The sequence below is a fragment of the Ochlerotatus camptorhynchus genome, unplaced genomic scaffold, assembly GCF_037179485.1.
Source record: "Ochlerotatus camptorhynchus isolate MF236.1 unplaced genomic scaffold, CSIRO-AGI_Acam_v1.1 ptg000216l, whole genome shotgun sequence".
NCBI classification, from domain to species: Eukaryota; Metazoa; Arthropoda; class Insecta; order Diptera; family Culicidae; genus Ochlerotatus; species Ochlerotatus camptorhynchus.
In genome coordinates, this window is record NW_027040706.1 from 1,274,375 (window position 1) to 1,298,231 (window position 23,857).

The following is a 23,857-nucleotide window of genomic DNA, read 5'->3' on the forward strand; positions in this document are numbered from 1 at the left end:
TCCTTGGAATGCGTATTGATCGCAACGTGAAGAAATGTGAAATACGAATTAGTCAGAGACAGTACCTCGAGGATATGTTGTGGCGGTTCAACATGAAAGACTGTAAGGCGGTTTCAACACCAATGGAAAATCGCTTGAAGCTTCCTCGTGGTGAAGACATGGATCGAACGACTCAACCTTTCAGAGAATCGATTGGGTGTTTGACCTATGCTACGTTGACAATCAGGCCGGACCTGGCATCATCCGTCAACTTTTTCAGCCAATATCAGAGCTGCCCAACTGGGGGTATTTCAAGCAAATTTTGCGCTACGTAAAGGGGTCACTGGATATGGGTCTAGTGTACAGGAGGAGTACTGAGGTAGGCACTATGGAAGTGTTTTCGGACGCAGATTGGGCCAACGACGTTTCGGATAGGCGTTCTGTTAGCGGTGGTGTATTCAAAGTGTTTGGTTGCACCGTATGGTGCATTACGCGGAAACAGTCAACTGTGTCTCTTTCTTCGACATAGGCGGATCTGACTGGCAGCTTCCCATGGACAGTGGTTGACACGATTGTCGCGAGTCTTGGGGTACGATCCTGGAGAAACAATCGTACTCTACAATGATAATCAGTCTACGATGCGTATTGCGAAAGAATCGAAGGATTTCGGACGTATCAAACATGTAGATGTCAAGTTTCACGTACGAAACCTTGTGTGACAGAAGAGAATCAAACTTCAGTGCTCTCCTTCAGCAGATCAACATGCCGGCATAATGATTAAGAGTCATCCCGTGGCGGCTTTTCAGAAGCATTGCGCTGGCATTGGGCTAGCTAATTCCAGTGGTTGAACAGGTGTTGTTCTTTTGCTCTCTTTAAAAAATATTTTTTCGTGAATTTGTGTCCATCCGAAAACCATTTCATCAACAAGGGATTAGAAAATGCGATCTCCTCAAACATGACGTGGAATAAGCCATCGTGTTTTTTTTTTATCTAGTTCGTTTATTTGGAAGGCTCAATCGCGTTAGCTTTACGTGGTTATATATAAATAATCATATTTTGTCCTCTAAATTCAAATGGTAGCACTGTATGAAACGAACAACAGAAATATGTAAACTAATTTGTATACGACGAACGTATTCGAGTGTTTCTCTCGCGAAAACCATCACATTCCGAAATCGTATTTTGAACCAGTGAGCTATCGTGGAACAGTTTTGTTTATAAAAGTTGATAGTACCTTTTCAATTGTTGATCTACAATATATTGAATTGGTTCCGTTTTTTGATAAATCGAAATTCTATCCGCCAGACTATAAATATAGCGACTATACTCCGCTAATTACTTTTTCCTACCTTCCTCCGTATGACGAATAAAATCCAATGGCTGAATTGAAACTCGTATAACGAAATTGAAACCAAGACACAGTGTTAGATGTTATTGTTATTGTTATTGTGTCATGCTGGAGGGGGCATTGAGCCTGGTCGCCAGTGTAATTTTGGTGACCAATTATACACCTTCCATGCAGCAATCAGATAGATAAAGATGAGATGGCTCTTAGATAATGACTTATGCGAGTCGATTGAAATCAGCCGAATATTGAATGAGGGTTTAGGTGATCCTTAACATAGAAGCGTAGATGCATAGATGAAGGATAAGAGAAAGGAGAGAAAAAGGTATTGAAAAACAGAATTGGTAGAGAATGAGTGCTGATGAATATGCATTTATGTTTCATTTAGTTATAATGATTATCAATAATACTTATTGTATTATTGTATTGTATATAATCTAGTTATGATTATTGTCAATAATACTTACATTTCGATAAAGATGGTGCTGCCTACTTTACCTGTTATGTGATACTTATCATCACAGAGTCCAACCTTGAATAGCAGACCAGGTCCACTAACAAAACACTCGTTCCGAGAAGGGGTTTATGGTCTTCTTCTTCTTCTTCTTCTTCAGGTTCGCTCACCACCCGGAATGAAGGCTCGGTGCGGTTAGTAATATCAAACAGTGTTACATGCAAACGAAAAAACGAAAAAGAGATACAACCAGGATTAGTTTTTTAAAGTAATAGTTTCATCTGAATACCCAACTAACCATATCTCAGTGACATTGTACCACTCTGAACCCACACCTAAAGCTATTTTGTGATTATATGGTTACTTTGGTATTCAGATGAAATGTTGTGCAAGTACCAGAAGTTCAACAACGCCCAACTATGGACAGCTCAATGTTAATACCATTTACTCTTTGAATCAGCTTACACCAACATGATAATCTACTAAGAAACATCTAAGAATGTATAGAGATAAAGTTCAAATATACAGTTTTAACTGATGCTACTTTATAAACGTCAAACTGTCCAATATTGGACCCTGCCAACACACGGCGCCTGCACGGCAATGTGGGCCGTCAGAATGGTTCATCGGTTGCGAAGTGAAGTGCTTCTTAAACTGAAGCGATACATTCCTCAATGTTTCAACGTTATCCTAACGTAAACTTAATATTATCGCCCATATGCCTGTCCACGCCCGAAACCCATCCACCACACAAAATCAAATAAAAATGTTTCTGTATGGCAAACATGTCCAGACATAAACGAGAATATGGGTGTATATCTTCACTGTAACAACTACGGGTAATCATCGAAAATACTTGCATTTTACTCAGGCACTTTTGAGCAAACTGCAATCACTCTCTCATACTCGAAATGTGCCACGACCAAATTGGCACAACGACGCCCTATACGCTCTCTGACCAAAGCGCAGGGACCAAGACACAGTGTTAGATGTTTAACAATATCTTAACAATTTGTGACTCATGATCAAACTTAACGGTACGTATGGAAAAGTAAAATTAAAAGTTATCTTTAGGATAAACACTCAATTTCAAACCCGTTCGAAAAAGAGCGGTAAAGCGCGGGTTGCGCTTAGAAGGTAGAAAACAAGATCAAAATCCCTAGCTCCTTTTCGGATTCAAAATTTTGATATAAGGTCCGTTCAAATATTACGTAACGCTTGAAATAGCATTTTTACATAGGGTGGATGTACCGGTTAGGACTATACGTTATTATTATAGTGTGTTCCAAATATGGCATAGGTGAACACCTATAATTGGGACACACCATAATAGGAACGGATATAACTTTTTTTTTTTAATTCTTTATTAAAGAAAAAAAAAAAAATATATATATATAACAATAAATTATAACGGATATAACGATTATTGTCAACCCCACCTCCACCCCTAGTGTTAATGCATAACAACGCTATTTTTACAACAACAAAAATACAATATGTGTGAACAGTGTTTTATGCTCTGTTTTGAGTTAATAAAAAAAAATCCACGTCACGGCCACAAAAGGGCCTAGCTGTTGTTTCGTCTTTTGGAGGATTAGTGAGTCCAAGTTTCAGAAGTTAACGCTTAATGCTCAAATTTCGTTAAGTGTCCGGAATAGAACATTTATTCTCCACGAGGACTAATACAACAATAGTGAAGAACCCACTGATCTAGCCGCTATTCGCATAACAGCCTCATGTCCTGTGACATTCTTATTCACAAGGGACTGTTATGCGAACAGCGGCAGTATACTACAAAGAATTTCTTTCTAAACTAAATCCATGAGACTCGCATGTTTTGGAATATATTAATAGTCAATAGTTTGTGTTAAACAATAACTTCATGCATAGATTTTGATTTTTCAGAATGTGTTATTATCAACGACAAAAATATTCCATATCCGTTTTGCATGTTCTGTTGAAATGAGAGTGTGTAGTCGTTATTTACCTGTTGCAGTTAATATTCACTTTTTCTCGTCATCAGAAGATTATTTCTAATACTAGACGTATTGTATAAGAATGGAATCTACACTATGCTCCTTGCTAACAAATTGCATCGTTGAAAATTGGGATAGGTAACGACGATGCAAGTGAGATGCAAAAAAGAGTAAAAACATAAATTTATCAAGCAGCTAATACATATGTATGGTCCTCCTAAGCCGCAACAGATTTTTCCTGTAGACACTTCTGGGTGTGATTGATTTTATCGCCCAAACTGAGAGCCATACCCTAGTAGTAAATGGTAACATTAAAAATTGCAATTTCAACAAACCAAAATGACCTAAAAGTCTCACCTGACTCTTGGCACGTATCCTTATGTGTCCAGAGACTGGTGCATCTGGGCGATCCAGCGGCTTCTCGATGCTCAAATTGGCCAGAGCATCTTCCCCGAAAATTGATCTTGAAGTTGAAGAGGATAAAAAGTTTTATAAGAGACGTACATTTCTTCATTTCACTTTGCTATTTTCCGGCCATACCTAGCGTACATATTGGCGGCCATAAATCCGCACTGTCCTGAGAGGGCTTTCTCCGGTGTGAGACATTTCATGTTGGTCGACTTGAGCAGCATTTTCAGATACTCATGCAGATCGGTAACGGTGGTATTTACCGATACTTTGTTTTCCCATTCGAACTCGACCCACATGGTCCGGAACTCGGTGTCCGTGCAGCTTGCCGGAAGGATGTAATCCATGATATCGATGTGAATCGTGTTTAGCACTACCACGTTCGATGCACCAGTGGTGTCATATACTGCAAGATGAAATCGAAGTGAATTTTGTACCTAATGCATACAATTCTGTGTAGAAGTTAACTCACCAATGTTTCCGAAAATGATTCCATTCTCTGTAGACGACACCTTAACATTGGCCTTGATGTTACAGAAATCATGCGGAGCCAAAACAACCGGATGTGGACGTTCTACCAGCTTTAAGTCACCAACTGTTGCCAACTCCAGCGTACAATTTTGCAGAGTATCACTTGTCTGGTTAACAATCAGCACATCCAATACGATATCATACTGATTGACATGTACGTACGCTTCGGCGTATACCGGATCCGAGAATCCCGTCAACTGCGTCACTTTGTTCAGCTTGTTGTTTGGTGAAGCGACGTCAGAAAGACTGGTGTTCTTGGTACCAGCCAAAGCTTGATTCAAACTCGACTCGAAAACATTCTCACCCAACTGATCGTTCTTTCCGTTAGCCAGCTGCGTGAAAGCAATCGGATCATCCGGTTGAATTTTGGCGGCCGTTTTCTGCTTATCCTTCTGGGTTTGTTGTTCCTCTTCGTTTTGAGCATTCAACATGCCAGCCAAAGCCTCACGGCAGGATTGTTTGAAGATTTGCACTACATCCGGTGTGCGTTGGCTAAGAGTTTTGAGACAGAGGAAAATCCTGTCCGTATCATCATTTGTTATAGCCTTCGTTGGTAGACCCGATTTGCCCAGATGAAGAATCGAACTCATAATCAGCATAGCGCTAGTGCAAAGTCGGTTCTGCTTCTTTTCGTTAGGTTCCATTTCGATGAATCGCAGCACCAACTTGGTCAAGGTAGAGGCAAGAGTTGCACCAATGAAGAAATCACCATCCATCAAATACTGACGCAGCGGAGGGCGTTCCACCTTCTTGGAGACACTGAAAAAAAAAAAACATGTAGGAAAACAATCAATCAAACTCCCGTTACGAATTACATAAAGTGGATTGATTGTAAGAATACTCACGGAGCAACACTAAATGCACTCTGCGTAGCGTATGTTCCATCGGATGTGACCTTATTGTTGGGAACGCCAGTGGCGTTCGAAGTCTTATTTTCATCATTCTCACTCTCATCGCCAGCTAAGCGTCTTTGTTCGGCTTCGACAATCGGAACCTCTCCCAACGTTTGATTGACGACGGCAATCACGTCCATGATGTCCTTTACCGAGGTGGCATACTCTCCCAAAATCCAAAGAGCAGCCCGTTGAATTTTGGACGATTTGATGGCTGGAAAAGCTTCCAGCAATTTTTCAATGACGAGCTCCTGAAGGTGAGGGAATTTTTGAATCGCTTCTCGCACAAAAATCAATACATCTGCGGCAGCCAGTTCATTTGAATCCGACAAAAATTCAACAAGCACAGGAATAACAGTTGCAGCCACATCGGAAAACTTGATGCAACAGCTGTGTAGAGTTCGAACCAATAACTGACGGTACTTGCCGGTATCTTCATGTTCGATATTGTGAGTTTTGGAAACCTCCTTTTTCAACACTAAAACCATCTCTTCAATGTTTCTCGAGGAAACGAGTTCCATGGCAAGGGTAAGTGTTTTACGACGAACTTCAATGTCCGTAGCGGACAACACACGAAGAATGTCCATTACCAACTCTTGCATAACTCGTTCCATGTTTTCATTCTCCTTCAATGCAATCAACCGGTCCAGAACTATTAATTTTACGTTATTGTCACTTTCCTTGATGATTAGCTCGATGTAACAGCTAACGGCAGCTTTGATCGCTGTAGGAGCAGTGGAAAGTGTGACCAACGTTCCTGCGGCTTCATAACGAACCGCATTTGAGGATGAGTTCAGTAAGTTATAAATGCAACGAATGAAACGAGATCGCTCCGCAGGGTTTGCATGACACACCTTGTAGATCAGTTCCACAATGACCAGCTGAAGAATATCACCGAAATTATTCACCTGATCCAGACATGATGCCAGATAGTTCAGGGCTCTCTCTTGGTCAGCGTGCAGCAACATCAGAAAAGCATTGCGCTTGCACGACATATCCTGTTGCGTATCCAAAAAGTTGGCAATCAATTCTGGTCCATCTGGCACAAGCCATTCGAAGTTTTTGTAGATCGTGAATATCGCTAGAACAGCATTTCTTCTCACATATGAATGACGGTGCTCGAGACAAGCTCTAATCGCCGGCATTAGAGGTTCCAAAAGTTCCGGCTCTTTAAGCTTACACAAGAATCGCAAAGTCGATCCCCTCAGAAATTCGTTCGGATGCTGAAGGTCCTTCCGGTACGCATCACACACTAGAATCATTTCCTGCAACAGTTTTCCATCGGGTGATGTTTTCGGTACAATTTCCCAATAAATCAACAGAAGTTTTTTAATAGTATGGTTCTGCAGTGGAAGAACAAACCGAATGATAGTCATCAGCAAGCTCGGGAGTCGTTCTCCATTCAGAAGCAACTGGATGACTCTCTTCAACGTATCTATTTTCACATTCAACTCGCCTTTTTCTGCAAAAAAAAAATAGGTTTTATATTATTAATTACAGATCTACTACTAAAACTTAGAGAGAAACATACCAAGATCAATTTTCAGCTGCATCTCATTGTAGGGCTCAGTTTCCTGTGCGTTGATGATAGTATAGCAAGAGGCTTCCGACAGCGACATTTTTACGCTTTTATATTTTCCAGTATTCCTGATATAAGAGAAAAAGACATGCGATTAAAAACATGAATTTCATCACACTCAAGCGGCGATGTTCCACGAAGAACAAATTGCATTGCGGCGGTAGCACCCACATCCATCCATTTTCCAATCGACGTTTTCTCGTTTAAAAGCCATGATTTTTTATCTGCCTTTTCGCCTTTCAACCAAGACGAAATTTAACCGATTTTAACACCACTTCGAAGCGATTGGCTCAAGCGATCTATTGCAACTTACTTACCTTTAATAAACAATAAATCTACAGCAAAACTCTTCAATTTATTCTTACAAATTTTCTCTGCACTTCATGACAACCAGATACGTGTACAGAGTTTGATTTTAGCACATAAATTTAGTACAATCGAAATGACATGTTGACGTTGCGTCATCCCGGTGCAAAAGACTTTACACGCTATTTCAAAACTTTCCAAATTTTGGTAGAATCCACCCAGATCGGTCAAAACTGAACCCTACCAAAAAAGGGTAAACTGTGTTTGAAGTGACAAGTTGAGAAATAAAGAACATCGACATGAATCCGATCGACGTTGTTCATTTGTCAACTTGTCACTCCCAGCACAGTTCAACCATCTTTGGTGAGGTTCAGTTTTGACCGATCTGAGTGGATTCTACCCAAATTTGGGAAGTTTTGAAATAGCGTGTAGTATTTGCTTTGATCCCGGTGGAAATGCTACGGCGTGCTACACCGAAAATAGTTTACTCAAAAAGAAAAAATATCAATTTATACATTCAAAGTGTTTTTATGTTACTTCATACGCGAAGTTAGCGATTTTCAGAGCTGGTTGGAAATGCTAACATGAAGCTTTAGTGTGATAATTTTATTAGCTAGAGAATGATCTTTAGAAGAGAGTAGGTGGATAGTTCCGTTAGAGTACGGCAGTATGAAAATTGAATAGAAGTTGAAAATGAGCGAAGGGCCATTAATGCGACAGTCATGATGATGGTACAGCACGCAACAGATGACCAAGTTTTTTTTTTTATTGGATTGGATTGAACCCAGCCCTGCTGGGGTGAGAGGTAATCACACTTACAACTACACCACCGGCACCGCTATCAATTTACACTTATTTGTATGGCTAAGAGATGAACTAGCCTATGGCTAAAAATTTCTCAAATAAAGGAAAAAAAAAAAACATTTGTATGCAAAATCTAGCCTCACCGTATTACCTCTATGGTTCTTATATGTACACACAAGGGGTAGGTCACTCCGCACACCAATCTTGGGTCATATTGTTTTTCAGTGTGCCGCAGGTGTGCCAATTGTGCCGATCATAGAGCAAGCTGTGATTGTGTGTAAAATATCCTGATATCTGAAGGTCGGCGCAAAATGCATACGTTTTCGGTTTTTTATGACAGATAATGCATGGGCTAACTGTCAAAAAACCTGAAAACGTATCTATTGTGCGCCGACCTTGACACCTTAAATGTTTTGGTTTGAAATCGCAAGGATAAATCAGTTTACCGGCACTTCGGATTTAAATCTATAAGTGAACCGAGAAGTGAACTGCTGGTCTGAGTTCCTCTGGTATATTTAATTAGAGGATGTTCCTGAATATACAGCCAAACAGCCTAAGCTGCGCCGAATATAATTGCGGCACAATATGCTGAGTGACTTACCCCTTGTGTACACATCATATTCATGTGTAACCACACACTATTCATTTGACTCATACATTTCATGTGTACTTCTGAGTGGATTCTGTTTATGAAAATCATGTGATATTTGACATGAAAATTCGCCAATAAAAATGTGTCGAATTTTATGAGTGCATCCCTAATCAAAATTGTATTGTTATTTTGCTTAACGGCGTGTTCGGGGTATCATCCTGTAAGAATCGTCCTGGTCGTTGACGGCCGGGTGTTTTCTCACCTGTCGAGAGAAGGACCAAAATGTAAGAATCGTCCTGGTCGTTGACGGCCGGGTGTTTTCTCACCTGTCGAGAGAAGGACCAAAATGTAAGAATCGTCCTGGTCGTTGACGGCCGGGTGTTTTCTCACCTGTCGAGAGAAGGACCAAAATGTAAGAATCGTCCTGGTCGTTGACGGCCGGGTTTTTCTCTCCTGTCGAGAGAAGTTCGTGTCCAGGCTATTTGTTGGGGAAGGAATTTCAGTTTATTCGCCAGGGGTTCCCTCAGCAAAAGACGACACGAACTGACCACAAACTTGGAGACAAGTCAACTAACTTTTTCACTCTGAACAAATTTTTTACTATTTTTTCACACCCGCTTGCCCCGATCGTTATTTTGTTGCTATGGTTACGCTCAGGGGTGGCCTGACGGTTGACGGCGCGACGACTGCGATACCCGAGTAGAAAAGTTCGGACTGGCAGTGTTAGCAACATTCTCCGGGCCAGGAACCGAGCTGATTGCCTGGAGCAGCACAACCTTGCTTACAGGTCTTTTGTAGGTCGACTTTGAAGTCCGCACTGCAACTGTTCTCACCTTTCCATCCGGTCCTTGGTAGATCTTCTCTACAACTCCTTTCGGCCAGCTTCCTCGGTGTAGCGATTCGTCCACTATCATCACTAGATCACCGACGTGATAATCGTGGTAATTCCTGCTGTCCGGCCACTTGCGGCTTCTGATCAACTCCGGACGGAACGAGGCTATCCACCTGCGCCAGAAACGATCCGCGTAAATCTGAGAATGCTTGTAGGCAGCACGACAGTTAAGATCTCGTTCATCAAAATTATGGTCGAACTGGATTGAATTGTTTCGGCCAAGCAGCAACATGTTTGGAGTTATCGGTTCAGGGTCCAGGGGGTCATCCGGAACGTGTGTCAAAGGTCTGTTGTTTACGGTGTTCATTGCCTCGCATAAAGCAGTACGCAGCACCAAGTCCGTAGGGTGCCTATCCCGTAACATTGCACGAAGGGCAGTCTTCACAGAGCGTACTAAACGTTCCCAGCAACCTCCGAAATGAGGAGCACCAGGTGGAATAAACTTCCACTTAACACCTCTGACGCTCAGCGAATCTTCAATCTGCGGCTGATCCAGAGTTCTCACCAGTTTCTTCAGTTCAGCATCTGCACCAGTAAAGTTGGTACCGTTGTCGGTCATGATGCACTGTGGTAAGCCACGGATGGACATGAAGCAGCGGATGGCCATTATGCAGCTGCCCGTGTCTAAAGATGGCACGACTTCAAGGTGTACAGTAGACTGATGCAAAATTTGACTTTTTCGCTCCACAGTGCTTAAATGGTTTCAAATTGGGTCCTGATTAGCCTCCCAAAGTTACAACTCATTTGGTTAGAAACAGACTTCGCACAAGCCATTTGAAGTTTACATGTAAATTACTATGGGAAATCTCAACTTTTTGCTCATTGCCTTCTAGTCTTTTTCCATATTGAGCTGCGAAACAGTTCGATAGCCATTCTTATAGAAAATTTTCTCAGCTACAACATTGCTCAAGATTGTTTCTATGTAAAACGAGACAGGAAAATGTTATTAATTATTTAAGAGATTGGTAAACATATGACATGATCAGGCAGCTGCTCTGTAGGCAACACTGTATTTTGCAGTGTGACATAGTAGCCATGATTTTTGTGTCCTATTCAACGCCCCAGAAACACCAATGTTGCCTGCTGAGCAGTTGATTGAGCATGATCATAAGACATCAGTGCATTGAACCATTGATAACTTTCGATCCTAACATTTAATCAAAAAGTGTTCTTGAGCAAAATTGTAGCTGGGAAAATTTCCTACAAATACAGTTGAAAGTTTTTGAAGCAGACCGATATGGTGAATTATTAGATAGACATGAACAAAAATCTTGGTTTTACCATAGTAATTCCCATACAAACTTCAAATGGTTTGTGCCATCTCAGTTTTTCCCCAAATGGGTTCAAATTTTGAGAGGTTCGTCAGGATCTGATTTGAAATCGTTTAAATATTGTGGAGCGAAAATTTCAAATTTTGCATCACTCTAGTGTACAGCTCTTGATGTCATACACGTGAACAATACTACCCACCTCTTTTCAACACGACGACCCACTTTTACAGACAACGGTCCAAAATAATCAATACCCGTACATGTAAACGGGAACACGAACGGGGTTGTTCTTTCCGGTGGTAGGTTTCCCATTTGCGGAACGGTCGGTTTTGCTCTAAGCTCACGACACTTGACACAGGACATCGTGTACTTCTTTACCTGTGAGCGAATCTTCAGGATACGGTGCCGTTCCTTGATATTGTTAACAACGGTTTCCATTCCTTGATGTGCGTTGGCGATATGGTACATACGAATCAGTAGAGTTGAAAACTGGTGGTTGTCAGGAAGAATCACAGGATTGTTCACTTCAAACGACTTTCCATCATCCTGCACACGACCTCGCATACGGATGATTCCGTTTTCCAGAAACGGCGAATATGTTTTCAAACGACTATTGCTTTTCACGAATCCGGTCTGCTTCAGACTGCGCAACTCTTCACAGAAAATTTGCGACTGTACCTTCCTGTACCAGGCACTCTTAGCTTCATCCATGTCGTTCACGGAGATTGTCAAATATCTAGGCTTTTTACACTTTGGCAGTGCTAAAATCTTTCGCATTTTCAGGTAGTACGCAGTAGATCTAATCAAGCGATTGAAATCAGAGAACCTCTCAATATCGGGAAGGTCAACTAACTCAACTTCAACCACGGTACAACACATCGGATCCACGGAAACGTCAGCAATCACTTCCATATGGAAATTTATCAACTCAGACGAGGACATCTCTAGCGGTTCATTGTTCGGCCAATGGACACTATCCCGATACAGAAAGTCAGCACCTTTCAACCATTCCTGCATACAACCAAACTTGGAGGACTTCGTAGCCAAATCAGCTACGTTCAGCTGTGATGGAACCCAATGCCACAGATCAACTCCATGATCATTCTCCTTAATTTTCATGACACGAGAACCAACATATGCCGTGAGCTTCTGACTCGTCTTCAACCAACTCAAGCAGATTTTAGAATCGGTCCAGAAGTACTGCATATTCACTTCTATTTTTAGTTCGTCTTGAACTACCTTCATCATTTGACTTGCAAGAACACACCCTTGAAGTTCAAGTCGTGGTACCGTCGATGATTTCAGTGGAGCAACTCTTGCCTTGGCATACACCAATGCAACGTGTGACTTACCGTTTCGACGATGAACCATGTAAATCACACATGCAAAAGCCTTATCGCTTGCGTCACAGAAAGCATGCAGCTCAGCATCGGCAAAGGACGATACCTCCGGGAAGTAGCACCTCGCAACACGTATTTCTTCCAGCTTAGCAGTTTCGCTCAACCACTCCATCCATTTCGGGACCAGGCTATCAGGAATTTCGTCGTCCCATCCGGATTGCAACCGCCACAGTTCTTGGAACATAATCTTCAGGTGTATCGTAATCGGACTGAGTAAACACAATGGATCGAAGATGCTCATCATAAACTTCAGCAGCTGCCGTTTGGTAGGCACCGTGCCACCAGTACGGAAGTTCTCATCCAGTTTTGGAAAATCCAACGGGAACACAAATTCATCTGAAAGAAGATCCCACCTGATACCGAGTACACGAGTGTCACTTCCTTTCTTCTCGGCTACTAAAGAAGGGTCAAGCGAATCCAGAAGAGTTTCAGAGTTCGATGCAAATTTCACCAGTTTGAATCCTCCGTGATCATGTGCCTTCACCACTCGCTGCACCAGTTCAATGGCTTCTTCCTCCGTGTCCACGCAATCAAAATAGTCATCGACGTAGTGTTGTTCCAGCACAGCTCGTTCAACGCCAGGGTACTTTTCTTCCAGTTCCATTGCATTGAAGTTTTTGATGAATTGTGCCATCGAAGGAGAAGACACAGCGCCAAATATCATCACCATCATAATGTATACGCTGGGGGGGCTAGAGCGATCCATACCACGGAAGAAGAAACGCTGGGAGTCCTGATCCAATCTACGAATGATGACTTGATGGAACATCTCTATAATGTCTGCCACAAAAGCAATCTTCTTCTTCCTAGCGCGCATCAGAATCGCAATCAATGCGGGAACGAAATCAGGACCTTTCAGTAGCAGATCGTTCAACGAAAATCCGTGAGATTTGGCCTTGGCGTCCATAACCAATCGGAACTTATCGGCAGTTACCACGCTGAAGTGAGGCAAATACCAGGTGTTCGGTGTTTCAGCAAGTTCTTCAGGCTCCAGTTTTCGAGCATATCCCTTCTCCACGTAGTCCTGGATCTTACTACAGTATTTCTCAGCGAAATCAGGATCGGAATCCATCTTCTTCTCGGTGATTTGAAGTCGACGCAGTGCATGTGGCTTGCTATCCGGAAATGCGAAGTTATTGTACTTGTAGATCTGTCCTACCTCAAAGCGTTCTCCTCGTCGCGTGATTGTACGGTTCATTATATCCAGTGCACGTTGATCTTCGTCTGGTATCTTCGGGGACTGACCAGTGATGCCAAAGTCTTCCACCTTGTACATCTGCTTCACCAGATCCGTTAGCTCGGTGTCATCGTCTTCAGAACACATCAGGAAAGCATGATGATCGTTTGATCCAGCAGCGTTCGGTTCAATTACTCCGTGAATCGTCCAACCCAGGTGGCACCGAGTCAACTGCAAACCGTTCAGTGAGTATTGCACCGTCTTCAGAGGTACAATCAGACCAGCGTTGTTCGAACCAATCAGCATACAGGGACGAGCATCTTGTATCGCAGCCAGTTTATCCTCATCCAACATCGGGTACAACAGCTTTACTCTGTCAACGTCAAATTTAACCCGTGGCAAGTCGATGTTCTGCACCGTGCGAATATTGTTTGCCACGAACCATTTCGCTTGTTCCGACGGTCCAGAGATTTGGAAAGATAACATCATGGAATGTTCCTCCTTGTGTGAAATGCCGTTAGTCCATCTATAATTCACGGAAGAGATCGGCCCTTGCATTCCAATCCTCGTCGCTACAGCAGCATCCATCATCGAGAGAGAAGAGCCTTCATCAAAAAGGGCAAACACTTCCTCGACGGCATTCGGACCACGAATCTTCACTTTTCCCACTCGGAGCAGTGTGTTGACGTTTTTACCGTTCACGTTACATACGTTCATCTGACTGTCTTGAGTATCCGGTCGGCGAGACGCGGTGGTCATTGGAAGTTCATCATTATGGACCAGTTCGTGATGATTCTTCTCACAGATCGAACACTTCTTCTTGGATTTACAGTTTCTTCTTGTGTGATCCGCGCTCAGACAGGTGTAGCAGACCTTGCAAGAATTAGCAGCAGACCGACGTTGAGCAACAGATAACTTGCGGAATTGCTCGCACTTCTCCAAACTAGCATGCGATCTTGACGAGCATAGCGGACACTTCGCTGTCTCTTCCGCCTCACGACTGTTGACGTTGAGAACAATCTGCTTCGGCTTCAGTGAGAAGTTTGATTTCTTGGCACTGAAGACAGGATTTAGACTTGCGAGTTGATTGTCCATCTCATCCTCCAACCAGCGAGAAAAAATGTTGAAGTCGATTACGACATCTTCCTTCATCAAAGCGGCCTTGTGTCGAACCCACATCTGCTTGCTGAATGCAGGCAGTTTTTCAGTCAGGTGTGAGATGAGTTCCGGATTCATCAAGTAATTATCCGCCTTGACATTCTGCATCGCAACCTTGGTTCCAATCACCGCGTTGTAGAAAACACGAAAGGACTCGATGTTTCCCTCCTTGATGCTCTCCAGGTTTCTCAGTGTTTCCAATCTATTCGCCACCACCCATTCCGTGCGTCCAAAGTTAGATTTCAGCATCCTCATGATCTGCTGTACATTATCAGGAGATGAAAGCAATGATTCCACGGTCTTGCGCGCTTTACCTTGCAGCGACTTATTCAACCGCCTCAGGTTATCGCGATCGGTCAGCTTAAACTCTTCAGTGGACGTTTTGAATTCGCTCTCAAAAATCGTCCACTCCATTACGTCACCAGAAAACGAAGGCAGGTCTTTTACGTTTCGACTCTGCAACGCCTTGAAAGCCTGAGACAAGATTTCATTCACTCCTGGCTCAGGAGCAGTTACATGATTTCTAGCTCCAGGTTCGTGAAATAATGGTCGGGCCAATTGGTTAGACGGCTCAATGTTTGCATTATCTGTCTTCATTTTATCTGATTCAGACAGCCATTTGCAAACACGTCTCGATGTACTGGTGCACGCACTCGATCTGCTGGAGATGCTCGAGTCGTGACTTGAACCAGACCTCAGTTCATTCTTCTTCGATTCGCGTTCATGCTTTCGCTTTAGGAATTCCACTTTCCTCTGTTCCGTCTTCAGCGCTAGATCTTGTTGAATCTGCAACGCAGCCAGTTGCTTTTCAGCCAGGATCCTGTCTCGTTCGATTGAAGCCTTTAGTTCTTCTTCCTCAATCTGCTCCTCCAACAACAGGGCTCTGAGTTGGCTATCAGCTTCGCTGATTTTGGAAGACCGGCTTCTACTTGAACGTCGATCAGACGAGGGCGCTCCATTTGAACCACGGGAACTAGCGACATATACCTTATCCGTGCGATTTTCATTTGAAGCTAGAACGGACTCATCGTTCCTGGATTGCAGGTTCGATTGATCTTGCGGATTGCTGTTGACTGGAGGAGTTCGATACATGTTCGAATGACGTGGAAGGCCCACGAGAAAGTTTTCGAATCGTCTCGGTACTGCGCCCCGAGTTTCTCTATTGGAGCGGCGTAACTGCGGTTCCATATAAACTGTCGTTTGACATTCGAAGGACCAAAATGTAAGAATCGTCCTGGTCGTTGACGGCCGGGTGTTTTCTCACCTGTCGAGAGAAGGACCAAAATGTAAGAATCGTCCTGGTCGTTGACGGCCGGGTGTTTTCTCACCTGTCGAGAGAAGGACCAAAATGTAAGAATCGTCCTGGTCGTTGACGGCCGGGTGTTTTCTCACCTGTCGAGAGAAGGACCAAAATGTAAGAATCGTCCTGGTCGTTGACGGCCGGGTGTTTTCTCACCTGTCGAGAGAAGGACCAAAATGTAAGAATCGTCCTGGTCGTTGACGGCCGGGTGTTTTCTCACCTGTCGAGAGAAGGACCAAAATGTAAGAATCGTCCTGGTCGTTGACGGCCGGGTGTTTTCTCACCTGTCGAGAGAAGGACCAAAATGTAAGAATCGTCCTGGTCGTTGACGGCCGGGTGTTTTCTCACCTGTCGAGAGAAGGACCAAAATGTAAGAATCGTCCTGGTCGTTGACGGCCGGGTTTTTCTCACCTGTCGAGAGAAGTTCGTGTCCAGGCTATTTGTTGGGGAAGGAATTTCAGTTTATTCGCCAGGGGTTCCCTCAGCAAAAGACGACACGAACTGACCACAAACTTGGAGACAAGTCAACTAACTTTTTCACTCTGAACAAATTTTTTACTATTTTTTCACACCCGCTTGCCCCGATCGTTATTTTGTTGCTATGGTTACGCTCAGGGGTGGCCTGACGGTTGACGGCGCGACGACTGCGATACCCGAGTAGAAAAGTTCGGACTGGCAGTGTTAGCAACAATCCATACTATTTGTAGAATTGTTCTATTATTTGGGTTATCGTTCGCTTATGGTATTTTTTATTAGGGATATCTACGAAAATCACTTCCTTTTTCAATTCGATCTCACACATATCGAGGCAGCAAATCGTTAACTACTTTAAAAATGAACACAATAGTCAAATACGAGGTTAAATTCAAGAGCAAATTTTCATTATGTCGTAAGTAACATTCGCACCGATCCGAGAAAAATAAAGTTTTGTTTTGATGACCGAAAAGTTATTCCTATTTCCAATTAAACACATATAATCTCATAGTGATAGCAATGTTTAACATATTTAGCCGGGTTTTAATCATACAAAGGTAAATCGCTAGCTTTCATGCTAAGAAATACTGGTTTTTGAGTCAAAAGTTATTATACGTCTTTTGGTGGCCCCTATTGTTACTTAAGTCAAAGTGTATTTACCAGGATATTCGGGAGAATTATCAATTACGTCTCCTAACACACAAAAAACAAAAATTGTATCAATGAAAACCATGTATTTTCAAAATAAAAATTTCTCAGCTTTGATAGTTTTAAGCACGGAAATTCTCAAAATGAAAGTGTTTGGTTTGTTTTGAAAGTGTATTTTTCATTTTCTACTTGTATTTTTAAAAGTGCATATTTTCAAAATGAAAACTGTTTAACTGTCAAAAAAACTTCGTCATAGCAACGTTTTTGGCAGCACTGGACATAGATTTGCCGCTAATTTTAACCATGACGTCAAAATTTGCAAATCATGTTCTTTGTGTGGAACAAAACTCGAAGCAGAAATTAAATTCGTTAGATATTTTTAAGGCAATATTCTTTCTTGTCTGTTATGCCGGATATGTAGTTCGTGCGCGGTGAAATCAACAGTTAAAATTGTAAGTATTTAACTATCAATATTATTGCATGAAGTCAACTTGATTTTATTTCCAGACGATGAAATCTACCGTTGTCATCAATAAGTCTGAGTCAATAATCGGCGGAAAAATCCATCTGGGTTCCGGATTCCATGAAATTTTTGTGATATCGCAGTACAATGGCAACGATTTTATACTCGCTGAGAGCTTATGGATAATGTCTACCGAAACCGGGTGTAATTAATATATTTGTTATATTTTACAATACGTATATTCTAGTGGATATTAATAAATATATTTGAGGTTATTTTTTAAATTCATAAAAAAAAGAATTGATTGAATTAATATTCATAATAATTTGAAATAAAAACTGATATTGTAATGTTGAAAATGCTTGAATTTAAATTGAAAATATTTATGTTATAGATTCAAAACGGCACATGTTATTTCAACTATACCAAACTTTCATGACAAAAGTTTGATTCGATACAAAAATAATCCACTTTTTATTATAACACTATCATGCTTTTCATTTGACAGAACTACAATTTGTTTTGAAAGTTTCAACTTTTAAAAGTAGCATGCACACTAAGATTTTTTTGCCGAGATGGGCACCACCGAGCAGCTCGGCATTTTATTTTGCTGGAAATTCAGCAAAAAATATGTTTGTTAGCTGAGATCTCGGCAAAATTCCCGTTTGTTAGCTGAATCTCGGCAAGTTTTTCACTGAGATCCAGCAAAATAAAATGCCGAGCTGCTCGGTGGTGCCCATCTCGGCGAAAATATCTAAGTGTGTGCGCGCAACTTTTGAATTGACAGTTAGCTGACTTTTGTTTTGAAAGCTAAAGACTTTCTACCAAAAAGAACCAACGAAAACTTTTAATTCTACCAATGTTTTTTTTCAGTTTTACTAACGATAATTTTTTGTGTGTACGTGCATCCCATTCATCATTTTAGGACCACCGAAATCATCTTAGCAACAAACAGTTCGATTTATTCACTTTAATAATGAGAAAGCGAAACGACGAAAGTACACTTTTCACGGGTTTCTCAGTGCTGTTACTTAAGGCAAACGGCATCTCCATAGAAATCGGGTGACGTAAGTAACATCGAAAACTATTTTGATCGGAAGGTGATTACGTCAAAAAGCAATTTGACTGGTAAATAAATTTAAAAATGGGATGTGATCCTATATTCGGACAGTATATAGTGTAATAGCAGGAGCATCGATTGACACTGATAGCTCGACTTTGTTTACCTTTGTTACATTCGACGTAATGAAAATTTGCTCTTGAAATATACAATTCTTTTCTTCACCGACAACCATTTCAAAGCATCTAGCACAGACAAACAGACATAACACTCGCAAGTGGTTCATCGAACAAGCATTTAACGGTCAATTTAAAAGTATCGTAGTTGGTAGTACCGCCACCCGTGGCGCGCATAGTCAATTCCCTTGCGTTTGACGTTTACACACTACCGCCATCTGTTGAGCGTACTACCCATCACAGTGTACTCAACAGATGGCGGTAATGTTTTAGCGACGATGTTTTACAGTGAGAAATATTCAATGTGTTATGTCTGTTTGTCTGTACATCTAGCATCAAAGTTGAGTAATGTCGTTTTCGTTTTTGCGGTGTAGCTACACCGGTGCAACACTGCCGTACACCGAAATATTTTAGGGTGTAGATATAGGATGCACCTTTGTTTACAAACAAATGATGTTGAGCTGTCAAAGACTCGCGCTTATTCCTGCTTACACTACACCAGTGCTACACCGCAAAAACGAAAACGACATAAGTGAATTTATTAAATCTCAAAGTCAAACTCATTATTTTACTCTGCAAGCGCCTAGGCAAGCGCTTTAATCTCGATTTTTGTGTTTCATTCCCTAATAAAATTGTTGTGGCTATTTTGCTGAACGACTTGTTCGGGGTATCATCCAAACCATTTGTGGAATAGTTCAATCATTTGCACGGATAGAAATCTCCTTATACCTTTTGGCAAATTTTTATTCTTGATTATTCATAAAATGTATATGTCAACTAATAAGCAGACGCCTTGCAAAAAGTTCATGAAGATCATGTGTCAAATGAAATGTATAAGCTGTCACACATACCTTTTATGCATTCTTATAGGACCTATGTGGTTTGTCTTATGGAATGTATAGGCTGATGTTTTGGCAAAAATGTATAAGTGAAACACATGAATAAAATAATTGATTTTCGTTTCGTGTGAGCTATCATTCGTTTATGGTGTTTGTTTTTATTAGGGAAGGCGCCCCCTCTTTCGCTATGTAATATTTGAGTGAACCTAAAACTTAGAAAATGTTAGTAATCCATTTTTTTTCACTGGACCCTTAGTCTAAAAACTGTCAGCGACCGACGACGGTCATAACAAAATAATTCGCTGGATTTTGTGAAAATTTTGTGATTAAAATTTTACTTTAGATAGAAAATTTCGTTTTTGTTGTTCGAAAATCGTAAAATCAACTAAGCTGCCTGCATTTTCGAAATGGGAAGCATAGAAGAAGCGTGTATTACCGGTTTTCTGTGTAGATTGTGCTCTCAAATTCACCGATCAGTAATTTTTATTTATGGTGCCGAAGGAGACAGACATAAATTGGAACAGAAGATCAACAACTATCTTCCCGTGAAGGTAGGTAAAATGGCCCCATTCTAATCTTACTTCTGTAAAGTAATGTTCTTGATGCAGTGCCTACCGAAACTGGAAGCTAGTAAGGTGCAGCGTACTTCAGTTTCTTTTTATTTGCTTCAATTCCTGTACGTCAAAACAGCAGTTTTCGCAGACTTCGACGCAATTTCCTATTCATACCTAGCGGTTCAACTGCCTATTAGCGAAATCGAATTCTGTGCAAAGTACCTATCTCGGATTGAAGTAAAATTCAGCAAATTTTCGGTTTATTAGCCGTATCATATGATCCGTCCGTATGCTATTGTGCATGTGACTCTTGAAACGGTTTACGAGAAGATGGGGCTAAAGGATCCGCTTATTAGTGTCTGAAGTTGATTTAAGATGCGATATTCTGCAACATTAAGAGATATCAAAATATTCAGGGAATGTTTTTTTTCGTTTGGTGCTTCGAGAAACCGTTACAAGCTTTATTGATATTCTGCATGCTGCTAAAAGCGAAGAATGTACCCTTAGTAATTAAAGTTTTTGAGTAAAAAAAGAGGATACTGAAATATTGCCGTTTAAGACTAAAAACTTTCCGATCCTACAAATAAATTATTGGTTTTTTTTTTTTTCTAAACAGCTGCTTCAAAACGTTATTTCATTATTAGTGAATAGGGCCAACGTAAAAGATTTCAACTGCAGACGATTTGCAATTTTCGTCCTAACATGGAACTAGCTGAGGTTTTTGTCAACTGCCTTTATTTATCAATGGAGGACGCTTCTCGAATTTCTGGCGGTATCGAGCTCAGCGTTTGAGATCCAGTTATAAGACCGCCATGCACAAATTATACACCGCAGGCTGGCATTGGTCGATGAGATGCAGCTTTTGAGTATTCTCAGCAGATACGAACCACATTTTGCCAGCGTAATGTACGGATTGCACGTGGGAATTAATAATTCGGATTTTAGTGGACAACCAACGCTCTTGTTTCGTAAACTCGCAGAGGCAAACATAGCCTTCTTGTTTCGTGCAACTATGTATATCAATGCTGATCTTCGGGTTAGCAGTCAGAATCACATTGAACATTCTCAGGCATGTTCCGGATATCCCTGAAAGTGGTCAGGGATGACCTTGACAAAAAAAAATCATTTTCATTTTTTCATTATTGAGTATTGAGGACCATATTTATCTCTTTCATATTTCAGGGCAAACACACATTTAACAAATATTTAATTTTTGGAAAGCCACATGGATTAACCTATGAATGATTTCCAAGGAATGCGGATATGATTTAAATTTTACATTGGATGAAATAAATGTTCTCAATAATTTTACATTCATTGGTCGTATGTATGAATGTACAATTTATAGGAGCATTCTGAATATGCATATATTGATTGTTTCATTTTTTTTTTTTTTTATAGATCGCCCCGTCGGATCCACTTCCGAAAACCGTATGCGAAGGATGTATGAATAAGGTCATTCAACACCATGGAATGATAAGAAAAATCGCCGAAACACAGAAAAAGTTTAAAAAGCTGCGAGAAGAGGAAATGCTGCTTCGGCAGCAATTGAACAGGCACAACCAGAGCGCCAATCAACAAACAAACCAAAACAGTACGTCCTCTAGCGCGAGTGGAAGTAGCAGCCGTAGCACCGGTAATAGCTCTACTGCATCGCATCTATCAACATCGACCGCACCAGTCTCAGGTCGAACAGTCAGCACTAGTACAACGGGAACGCCCTCAGTCATTACCCCTAATTTGAACCGCAGGATAACTCGACAGGCACTTCGAATCCACCAGCAGCTCAATAATGACATTAATAACTACATCGAAACCATGGACAGCAGTTCACCCTCATCGGAAGATGACAGCGACAGTGACAGCGGTGATGGCAATTAAACGCATCCAACAACAAAATTACTATATTTATTTTGGTATGTCCTAACAACACCGCACGATCACAGTATCACACTACTGTCATCGGGCGCAAAGACATTGGCACATGACGATTTTAGAGAGTAGGAAGGCTGTATTACTTTTCGGTATAATGATAAATGAATCCACTGAGCTCCAACTTCCCCTCTTTTTCGTTTGAATAGATTGGATAGACGGACTGCAAGCTATCGTGGTATATTGCGATTAATGTACTCTTAATTGAACTAAAGTGTAATAATAAAGTATGAATAGTGTAACATCTGAATCGTTAGTTTTACGAAACTTTTTTAGGAAGATATCACTGCCTAATATTTTACGTAATACGTTCATAATTATATAATAGAATTCCATAGAACATGGGTCAAGTTGTCAGGATTTTGAGACTTTGAGCCAGTTTTTTTTTCTTTTCACATTCTTCTTCGAGATTTCGAAATTTCAAATATTATGTAGATTTTAAATTTTAAGAAATCATGTCTTGCACACAATTTTAGGGTTCTGCCAATTCGAACAATTGTGTACTAATACTTATTAACTGTAATATCGGAATATTTCAGGAGTTTACAGATCAGATGAACACAGATCGCTTCAAGTAACTATTTTTGTGTTGCTTAATGCCGCGGATAGACTTGGATGACCTACTATGCGATGACGGAACGTGGATGAGGCGAATGAGCCATGAATTGCACTAGCTGCTGGGAGAACCATCCATCGTCCACATTGCAAAAATTGAGCGACTACGGTGGGCTGGGTACGTCGTAAGAATGCCGCACGACGACCCAGTGAAAATGGTTCTCGAAAGTTACCCAACAGGAACAAGAAGAGGCGCGCAGCCGGCAAGGTGGATCGAGGAAGAAGACGACCTGCGGACCCTTCGCAGACTACGAGGCTGGTGAAGTGTGGCCATGGCTCGAGTAGAGTGGAGACGACTTCTTCGGACAGCAGAGAACAACAAGGCCTTAGCCTGATTGGTAAGGTAAGTAAGTCGAACTGTTTCCAATTCGGATGGTAAATAAATTCGCTGTAAGATTATATCCTCGCGAAATTGATATTTACAAGCTACAGTACCAATTAGGGTTTTGACGTAGGACTACGTCTTTAATTTCTATACTGGGAGTTACATTAAAAAAAAAAATCGAAATTTAGACATGTAACGAAAAACCCCAACCACGGACGCAACGATAGAGTGCAAATCGAACAAACGACACATTGCGCATGTTCAATGCTCGGTTGATCGCTCACCATTTCACCAATGAAAGGAAGGGAGGAGAAAAGCAGCGATAATAAAAACGCTTGCCTAATTGTTTTCTTCGTCATTCACTGTCGAGCAACGGACGGATAAGCGTCGAACACGATGTATGGAGTTGTTCATTAACTACGTAGACATTTTTTTTTGGATTCTCCTGCTCCGTCCTGCTACTATGGAAGTTGAAGAGGACTGTTCCAGTTATATAAAAATGACTTGTAACTTTTTCATTTTTCATTGCATCCGTATTGTTTATTCTGAAAATGTATAAATGATGATCCAAACAAAAATATAAATTGCTTGAATTAATGATAACCAAACGCATATATTTAGAATGAACCATCAAAGCAAGTATTCTAAAAAATGCATGACAAAATACCAAAAACATTATATTCTGTTTCCATCTTTTTGTTTTCTC

The 23,857-nt window shown here is 41.2% G+C and overlaps 3 protein-coding genes across 3 annotated transcripts; 1 reads left to right on the forward strand and 2 right to left on the reverse strand.

Moving 5' to 3' along the window:
• Positions 1–3,606: 3,606 nt before the first annotated feature.
• betaCOP (coatomer subunit beta) lies at positions 3,607–7,573 on the reverse strand. The gene is made up of 7 exons (XM_065224827.1): positions 7,483–7,573; positions 7,118–7,233; positions 5,539–7,048; positions 4,635–5,452; positions 4,295–4,568; positions 4,112–4,217; positions 3,607–4,046 (listed from the first exon to the last, which is right to left on the reverse strand). Exons 2-7 carry the CDS (start codon positions 7,203–7,205, stop codon positions 3,972–3,974), a joined length of 2,871 nt encoding a protein of 956 aa, XP_065080899.1. The 5' UTR covers positions 7,206–7,233; positions 7,483–7,573; the 3' UTR covers positions 3,607–3,971.
• Positions 7,574–9,520: 1,947 nt separating this feature from the next.
• LOC135703624 (uncharacterized) lies at positions 9,521–15,857 on the reverse strand. Its single transcript, XM_065224902.1, has 2 exons — positions 11,291–15,857; positions 9,521–10,383 (listed from the first exon to the last, which is right to left on the reverse strand). Exons 1-2 carry the CDS (start codon positions 15,855–15,857, stop codon positions 9,521–9,523), a joined length of 5,430 nt encoding a protein of 1,809 aa, XP_065080974.1.
• A 4,142-nt stretch (positions 15,858–19,999) lies between these two features.
• LOC135703562 (uncharacterized) lies at positions 20,000–22,461 on the forward strand. The gene is made up of 2 exons (XM_065224807.1): positions 20,000–20,276; positions 21,681–22,461. The coding sequence occupies exons 1-2, from the start codon at positions 20,133–20,135 to the stop codon at positions 22,158–22,160; spliced, it is 624 nt and encodes a 207-aa protein (XP_065080879.1). The 5' UTR covers positions 20,000–20,132; the 3' UTR covers positions 22,161–22,461.
• The last annotated feature ends 1,396 nt before the right edge of the window (positions 22,462–23,857 follow it).

Coding starts and splice junctions, on each gene's coding strand:
- betaCOP (XM_065224827.1), bottom strand. CDS start 7,205: ATGTCGCTGTCGGAAGCCTCTTGCTATACTATCATCAACGCACAGGAA. Junction 7,049..7,117: donor GCAGCTGAAAATTGATCTTG/GTATGTTTCTCT, acceptor TTTTTTTTGCAG/AAAAAGGCGAGTTGAATGTG. Junction 4,569..4,634: donor AATCATTTTCGGAAACATTG/GTGAGTTAACTT, acceptor TTCATCTTGCAG/TATATGACACCACTGGTGCA.
- LOC135703624 (XM_065224902.1), bottom strand. CDS start 15,857: ATGTATCGAACTCCTCCAGTCAACAGCAATCCGCAAGATCAATCGAAC. Junction 10,384..11,290: donor GTTCGTGTTCCCGTTTACAT/GTACGGGTATTG, acceptor TGCCATCTTTAG/ACACGGGCAGCTGCATAATG.
- LOC135703562 (XM_065224807.1), top strand. CDS start 20,133: ATGGGAAGCATAGAAGAAGCGTGTATTACCGGTTTTCTGTGTAGATTG. Junction 20,277..21,680: donor ACAACTATCTTCCCGTGAAG/GTAGGTAAAATG, acceptor TTTTTTTTATAG/ATCGCCCCGTCGGATCCACT.